The sequence below is a fragment of the Hylobates moloch genome, unplaced genomic scaffold (assembly GCF_009828535.3).
Source record: "Hylobates moloch isolate HMO894 unplaced genomic scaffold, HMol_V3 SCAFFOLD_6, whole genome shotgun sequence".
Lineage (NCBI taxonomy): Eukaryota > Metazoa > Chordata > Mammalia > Primates > Hylobatidae > Hylobates > Hylobates moloch.
The window spans coordinates 81748503-81756495 of NW_026652281.1; the positions used below are offsets into that span (position 1 = coordinate 81748503).

At 55.1% G+C, this 7993-nt stretch overlaps 1 protein-coding gene across 3 annotated transcripts; it reads left to right on the top strand.

Annotated features, from left to right (window-relative positions):
* The first annotated feature begins 571 nt into the window (after positions 1-571).
* STX4 (syntaxin 4) lies at positions 572-7442 on the top strand. 3 transcript variants are annotated; one of them, XM_032157200.2, is made up of 11 exons: positions 572-1159; positions 1337-1438; positions 1528-1649; positions 1786-1860; positions 2296-2366; positions 5201-5309; positions 5389-5465; positions 5785-5922; positions 6818-6928; positions 7000-7095; positions 7189-7442. In XM_032157200.2, exons 2-10 carry the CDS (start codon positions 1341-1343, stop codon positions 7078-7080), a joined length of 882 nt encoding a protein of 293 aa, XP_032013091.1. In that variant the 5' UTR covers positions 572-1159; positions 1337-1340; the 3' UTR covers positions 7081-7095; positions 7189-7442. The 3 variants fall into 3 exon arrangements, with proteins under 3 accessions (XP_032013091.1, XP_032013090.1, XP_032013092.1); XM_032157199.2 differs by having other exon boundaries at positions 1550-1649; XM_032157201.2 differs by lacking the exon at positions 572-1159 and having other exon boundaries at positions 1177-1438.
* Positions 7443-7993: the final 551 nt, after the last annotated feature.

Sequence of the window (7993 nt, forward strand, 5' to 3'; positions counted from 1 at the left end):
GTCATTACCTGGCCTCAGATGCAAGGCAGGGGTTGGGGTGTGTGAGTGGCAGGGAGGCAGAGTGATCAATACAAACACTTTTCTTAGCCTGAGCTGCCCTGACGTGGTCTGATGGCTCACAAGGTGGTGAGTGCAGCCGGGCTGCAGTGTTCAAGGAGGGCGCCGGCTGGCCGCCCACCTGTCAGAGGCTGCGCCAGAAGGATGCGGAAGAAGAGATTTCTGCCTTGACTGAGGTCACTTCCCACCCCCAGATTCCCTGCCCACACAACCCTGCAATTTTCTGACGCTGACGACTCGGATCCTATTATTTCCCGATTTTCAAGGTCCCATGATGCTGACAGCCCCAAATGCTAAGTCGTCAGTCCGCCCACGCCCCTGGACTCGAAAGCAATAAAGGCGAAGTCAGCAAGGGTCCTACCACCCACTGCCTCGAAAGGCCTCTGGGGGTGGTCGGCGCGCCCCTCCCCACCTCGCGGGGGCCGTGTGGGCGTCGCTCGGTCGTCGGGGTGCCGGGGACGTCGTGATGAGAACGGCCTCCCAGAGACGGCGCTGACAGAGCCGGGACACGTGACAGTCACAGCGTCACATTCTGCGGTCCACGAGTTTGGGACCGGGCTGGTCACGTGACGCGGTGGGGCACCATGGGGTGATGTGAGATGCGGGTGTCTCGGATTACGTACAAATGACGTATTCCTACCCCTTTTGGCAACCAGATTTCCGTTGGAAGATGCAACGGTTCCGGTGACGGTAGCGAGTTCTCGCGTCCAGGCAGCTCCGCTTCCGCTCGGGGCGCAACAACTTCCGACTCCACCTTCCCAGCCTCGGGCAAGAAAGAGACGCGACCATATGCGCATGCCCCGAACTTATCACGGAGGGGCGGGGCTGAGGCTGCGGGAGCTGGAGGGGGGAAGAAAAGGGAATTCCAACCTGTGGAACCTTGGGGGGTCCCCGGGGTCGGCGCCTTCCCATTGACTGTGGGCGGTGCAAGGGACGCAGCCTCTGGCGGCTCGTGGGGGTGTTGGGGTCCGCAGGGGGAGGGAGGGGAGTGTCAGAGTGTGAGTGGGGTACGAGAATTCCAAATTTGAGGGCCTCCCGGCTCTGGCGCCGGGGAGGGAGAGCTCAGGCCGCCATGCGGGACAGGACCCACGAGCTGAGGCAGGTGAGACGCCAGGGCAGCGGGGATGGGGACGGGCGGACGAACTGGAACGCAGGACTTCTGGTCTTCGGGGTAGGGAGGGGTGGCTGATGGCCAGGAAGGAAAGTCCCGGAAGCCTGTGGGTCCTGCGGGGTAAGAGCCGCAGCGAAACGGTAGTGCCAATGATTCCGGGCCTGGCAGGGGGATGACAGCTCGGACGAAGAGGACAAGGAGCGGGTCGCGCTGGTGGTGCACCCGGGCACGGCACGGCTGGGGAGCCCGGACGAGGAGTTCTTCCAGAAGGTAAGGGGCTGGGGTCTCCGCCTGGATTCGCGAGGGGGTAGGAGGACCCGAGGAGCAGCGTGGTCTGGAGTACCCCATATCTCTTTCAGCCCTCTCGGTCACCCTCCCCAGGTCCGGACAATTCGGCAGACTATTGTCAAGCTGGGGAATAAAGTCCAGGAGTTGGAGAAACAGCAGGTCACCATCCTGGCCACGCCCCTTCCCGAGGAGAGTGAGTGAAACCCCGGCTGCAGGGCGCATGCTCTGCCCCAGGGATTGTGGGGGTTGTAGTTCCATGCAGGTGGTGGCCAGAGTGGCTTGTTGAGGTGGGGGCTGCTGTTTGGGAGTCCTGGCCTTCTCTTATTCAGGCATGAAGCAGGAGCTGCAGAACCTGCGCGATGAGATCAAACAGCTGGGGAGGGAGATCCGCCTGCAGCTGAAGGGTGAGCTCCTGGGACCTCAGACACATCCTTCCCTCTGTTCCTGCCCTGTTGTTGGTATATCTGGGGAGTGTGTGGCCCAGAGAAGCCAGTGATATATCCAGGTCACACAGCAGGCCTGGGTCTAGCATCTCTGTCTCCTGGCCTCCAGGCCATTGTACTCTCCACAGCACAAGCCCGCCTCTCAGGTTCTTTTATTTATAATGAAACCATTTACTTACACAGTTATTACTGCCCACTGGGCATTCTTTGGGCAGGGAGATGGGGTTTTGTTAGGTGGCCTCTGCATACCTATGGGAACTCAGTGATGTAATGCAAAGAAAAATAAACTTATTTTCTCCTCTTAGAGGCTCAGCCTTAGTCATTTTATGATAAATTATATTTCCCTAAAAATCCTATGGAGACAAGTATCCCCAATACCCCTGTGTCTTCCCACAGCCATAGAGCCCCAGAAGGAGGAAGCTGATGAGAACTATAACTCCGTCAACACAAGAATGAGAAAAACCCAGGTGGGTTTTTTTTCTCAGAAATGAGGACATTTCAGCAAATGTTTCATGAAGTATTAGATGACAGATGTATGAAGGAAGGGCCTGCAGAGATCATGGAGTCCAATTGGATGATTTTTCCAAATGAGGAAACTGAGCTCAGAGAAAGAACTTGCTCAAGGTCAGGAAACCAGGTCTCCTGATGCTCAGTCTGGTTATAACACCCTTCTTTATTTTCTTCCATTCAATAAGAAGTTACTGTGACCCCAGACAAGACCTAGGCTTGGCTGTGGGACACATGTTTTCTTTTTTTGCCTCAGCCTCCTGAATAGCTGGGATTACAGGCGGACACCACCATGCCCAGCTAATTTTTGTATTTTTAGTAGAGACTGGGTTTCACCATGTTGGCCAGGCTGGTCTCGAACTCCTGACCTCAGGTGACCCTCCTGCCTTGGCCTCCCAAAGTGCTGGAATTACAGGCGTGAGCCACCGTGCCCGGCTGGGACACATGTTTTCTAGGAGTCAAGATGAGGAGTTAGGGTTCAACAGGGGATAAAGACATTACTCACGTGGGACCTGCTGGCTAATGGCATTGCCCAGGGAAGGAGAGTGAGAAGTCATAAATGACTGGCAGGTTTCCTATCTATGTGACAGGGACATCCTTAGTCCCACAGGTGGAATTCAAGAAGTCAGGAAGAGGAACTTCCTTGGGGCGACACTGAAGAGGAACTCCCCTGGTGTGACATCTTATTTTTTAAATTATTATTATTTTTTTGAGATGGAGTCTCGCTCTGTCCCCCGGGCTGGAGTACAGTGGCACAATCTTGGCTCACTGCAACCTCCACCTCCTTCAAGCGATTCTCCTGCCTCAGCCTCACGAGTAGCTGGGATTACAGGTGTGCACCACCACACCTGGCTAATTTTTTATATTTTTGGTAGAAATGAGGTTTCACCTTGTTGGCCAGGCTGGTCTCGAACTCCTGACCTCAACTGATCCACCTGCTTTGGCCTCCCAAAGTGCTATGATTACAGGCATGAGCCACTGTGCCCGGCCCCTGGGGTGGTATCTTAGTAAGGAGATTTGCAGTGATCTGACTGGCCCTCTCTGGGTCCCCAGTGAGGAGGATACCAGGAGGTCAGGGTTGGAGTAGTTGGGCCCAGGGCTCAGCAAGGACCCCAGATTGAAGATGGAGCAGCTTGGGCATCATGGAAGGGTGCAGCTGGAACCAGGAGAGCAGATGTATCTCTGGAAAAGGAACTCCAAGGAATGAGCATATTTAAGGCCTCAGAAGAAGGGGCAAGGCAGAGCAGATGCCCCAGAGCCAGTGTTTCTGGGGAAGCCTGTGGTGGTGATTGGCATGAGTGGTCGAGGGTCCATGTGGGTCTGTTGCACCTGTTTCACCCAGGCAACATGTTCATCTCTAGGCATAGGAGCTGGGTGTAGGCAGTGAGGTTGGCATTCAGCAGTTACATATTGGGTGCCTACTGTGTGCCAGACCTTTTTGGAACTCTTTAGGATACAGCAGTGAACCAATGATCCCTGTCCTCATAGAACTTCCCTTCTGGTGTAGACAATCACCATAATAAATAAGTGAATTATTTAGAACATAATAAGCATTAAGGAAAAAAGAGCAGGGGAAGAGGGACTAAGCGTGCTGGAAGAGGTAGAGTTGCAGTTGAAAGCAGGTGGAGGAAGCTTCATTCAGAAGGTAACATCTGAACAAAAGACTTAAAGGTGTTTGTGGGGAATGAGCATTCTAGGTAGAAGGAGAAGTGAATGCAAAGGCTTGAGCTGAGAGTATGCTTTGTCTACGGAGGGGTAAGGAGACCAGTGTGGATGGGCGGAGGAAGGGAACAGTAAGAGGAAGTAAGATCAGAGAGGTCATGGGAGAAGGAGAGATCATAGAGGACTAGCCAGGCACTGTGGCTCACGCCTGTAATCCCAGCACTTTGGAGGCTGAGGTGGGAGGATTGGTTGAGCCCAGGAGTTCGAGACCAGCCTGGGCAATATAGTGAGACCCCCTCCCTCTTTTTTTTTGAGACAGGGTCTCACTCTGTCGCCCAGGCTGGAGTGCAGTGGTGCCATCTCTGCTCACTGCAACCTCCGCCTCCTGGGTTCAAGCCATTCTCCTGCTTCAGCCTCCCAAGTAGCTGGGACTACAGGCGCCCACCACTGTACCAAGCTAATTTTTGTACTTTTAGTAAGATGGGGTTTCACCATGTTGGCCAAGCTGGTCTCGAACTCCTGATCTCAGGTGATCCACCTGCCTCAGCCTCCCAAAGTGCTGGGAATACAGGCATGAGCCACCGTGCCCGGCCAACCCTGTCTCTATTAAAAATAAAAATAGGCCAGGTGCAGTGGCTCACGCCTGTAATCCCAGCACTTTGGGAGGCCGAGGCGGGTGGATCACAAGGTCAAGAGATCAAGACCATTCTGGCCAACATGGTGAAACCCTATCTCTACTAAAAATACAAAAATTAGCTGTGCGTGGTGGCACACGCCTGTAGTCCCAGCTACTTGGGAGGCTGAGGCAAGAGAACTGCTTGAACCCGGGAGGCCAAGGTTGCAGTGAGCCAAGATCGTGCCACTGTACTCCAGCCTGGGCAACAAGAGCGAAACTCTGTCTCAAAAAATAAATAAATAAATAAGATCATGGAGGACCACGTGGGCCTGATAAGGGCTTTGGCTTTTAGTCGAAGAGAAATGGGGGAGCCTGTCAAGGTCATCACAAGGTGGTTAAGGTGGTAGATCCCGCATAACAGCTCATGCTATTTGCTCACTGTACTATGGGGTTGCTGAAGCGCAGACCGGGCAGGGATCCTCCCAGGGGCACCCAGCCTTTATTCTTCATCTTTAGCATGGGGTCCTGTCCCAGCAATTCGTGGAGCTCATCAACAAGTGCAATTCAATGCAGTCTGAATACCGGGAGAAGAACGTGGAGCGGATCCGGAGGCAGCTGAAGATCAGTGAGTTGTGCGTGCCCAGCCTGGCCCGCAGGGGCAGGTAATCCAAACCCAGCCGTGAGCCTGGCCTTTTCCTTCACAGCCAATGCTGGAATGGTGTCTGACGAGGAGCTGGAGCAGATGCTGGACAGTGGGCAGAGCGAGGTGTTTGTGTCCAATGTGAGTGGCCACAGCCAGCCCCTCTCTGCTGTGCCTCCCATCCCGTCTGAGTCCTGTCCCTTTCTCGACCTCCTGGGCTCAGGTGATCCTCCTGCCTCAGCCTCTCGAGTAGCTGGGACTATAGGTGCGAGCCACTGCACCCCGCTTGCTGTGGCCCTTTCTGATTAAGGGCACCCTGAGGCCCCTAAGGGAATTAATTAGCTTGCCTGGAGTCACCCATCAGATTCCAGGCTGAGGGCTCCCCAGAAGCTCAACAGGAGCTTCTGACCTGCTGTCAGTCTCCCTGTGAACAGTTGTCCCACTCCTGTCCACCCCCCAGATCCTGAAGGACACGCAGGTGACTCGACAGGCCTTAAATGAGATCTCGGCCCGGCACAGTGAGATCCAGCAGCTTGAACGCAGTATTCGTGAGCTGCACGACATCTTCACTTTTCTGGCTACTGAAGTGGAGATGCAGGTGCGTGCCCTGTGCAGCCCCAGATGTGAGACCAGGCTCAGTCCAAACTGCCAGCCTCCTGCCACCCTTAGATTCTCTCCCTGAGGCTTTTGTGTCTTCCAGGTTTGGCCATGCCCCCAGATTGGTGCTTATTCCTATCCTTAGCTGTACCCCGAGAATGGCGCCTGCCTCTGCTGCTACGCAGATACCCATTCCCTTCTGCATAGCACCCTGCCCCCTCTCCAAAACTTGAGCCTGCCCGGGTCTGGCCCCAGCCCTGGCTCCCGCTCCACTAACAGCATCCACCCTTATACCTCTCAGAGGTCCAGTCAGAGTTGCCCTAGAGGGGCTGCCTCCTGACATCTGTATAAGGCTGGGGTGGGGGCGGCGTTCCCCTGGCTCTGGTTGTGTGAGTTGAGTTGAACTTCCAGCCCTGTACTGGAGGAGCTGGCCTCAGTCATGCTACAGCCAATGCCCTTTTGCAGCTGAGACTTACAGGAAAGAGATCTCATTCAATAGGAGTACTGAGACCTGAGGCTGGTGGTGCCAGGAGGAGGCAGGGATAGGGAGGGCTTTGCAGCAGCTGTAGATAGGCCTGGAAGAATGGGTAAATTCAGACAGATTTGTGAAGGCACAGTTCACCATCTGTGAAAGGTATGAGCCATTTGAGGCCCTTAGCTCCAAGCTACCACTGCAGATAGAGGTTGTATGTGATAAGCGAGCAGGGGACAAGGGACTACATGATAGAAGGGGCCTGGAAGCCATCCCCAAGGAGTCTGAACTTTTGTCAGATCGACTCTTGCCCTTATCTTTGTTAGTGCAATTTTTTTTTCCTGCCAGGAATGTTCTTCAGTCATCTGGGGTGGGGTGGGCAAAGGCATCGTTACCTCCCTGAACCACCCCATCCTCTGAGCAGGGGGAGATGATCAATCGGATTGAGAAGAACATCCTGAGCTCAGCGGACTACGTGGAACGCGGGCAGGAGCATGTCAAGACAGCCCTGGAGAACCAGAAGAAAGCGAGGAAGGTGAGCCTCCCAGGCCCGGCCACTGCCCCAGGCACCCTGTGTGACTTCCCTGACCCCCTCCTCTCCCACAGAAGAAAGTCTTGATTGCCATCTGTGTGTCCATCACCGTCGTCCTCCTAGCAGTCATCATTGGCGTCACAGTGGTTGGATGATGTCGCACATTGTTGGTGAGATGTTGTCGGCTGCCCCCTGGCCTGCCCTAGCCCTGGCCCCAGCCCTCCCTCCTCCCTCAGACCCTGTTCTCCCTCCTTTCCTTACAGGCACTAGGAGCACCAGGGACCCAGGGCGTGGCCTTCTCTCCCAGCAGCCTGGGGGGCAGAACAGAGCCTCCAGTTGGACCCCTTCCTCACACTGGCCCCTATGCAGAAGGGCAGACACTTCTGGGGTTGGCAGCTGCTCATTCATGGTGGCCTCCTCCTTCAGGCCTCAATGCCTGGGGGAGGCCTGCACTGTCCTGATTGGCCGGGACACACGGTTTTGTAAAAAATTAAAAAACAAAAAAAGAGCATAGAAAGCCGTGTGCACGTGTGTTCCTGGAAGGGCTGGCCCAAGGCTTCCGGGCATCCAACCTCCCTACCTCCTGGACGTCCCCAGGGCCAGGTCCAGCACTGGCTGCTCAGGTCAAACCGCCATGGGTGCTGTGCCCACAGCAGGCTGGCTCTGCCTTTCTGCGCCCCCATAGGAATGGGTGGGCAGGGAGGGGTAACACCCACATCTAGCTCCTGGCTCAGTACTGTCCCCAGGAAAGGACCACTGTGAGTATCTGTCTTGGAAACATTGAGGCTGACCAGGCCAGGCTGGGACGCAGGTGAGATGGGGGTGTGTGGGTGGCATCAGTGGGCCTTCTTGTGGCCCAGAGGAAGAGGCACCATGAAAAAATGACTAATTGAGGCTGTCACTTTGGATGCAGTGGATAGGGATGGTCTGGTCTCAGCAGGGATGACATTGGAGTGGAATGTTTTTTGTTTTTTGTTTTTTTTTTGAGACGGAGTCTTTCTCTGTCCCCCAGGCTGGAGTGCAGTGGCGCGATCTCGGCTCACCGCAACCTCCACCTCCTGGGTTCAC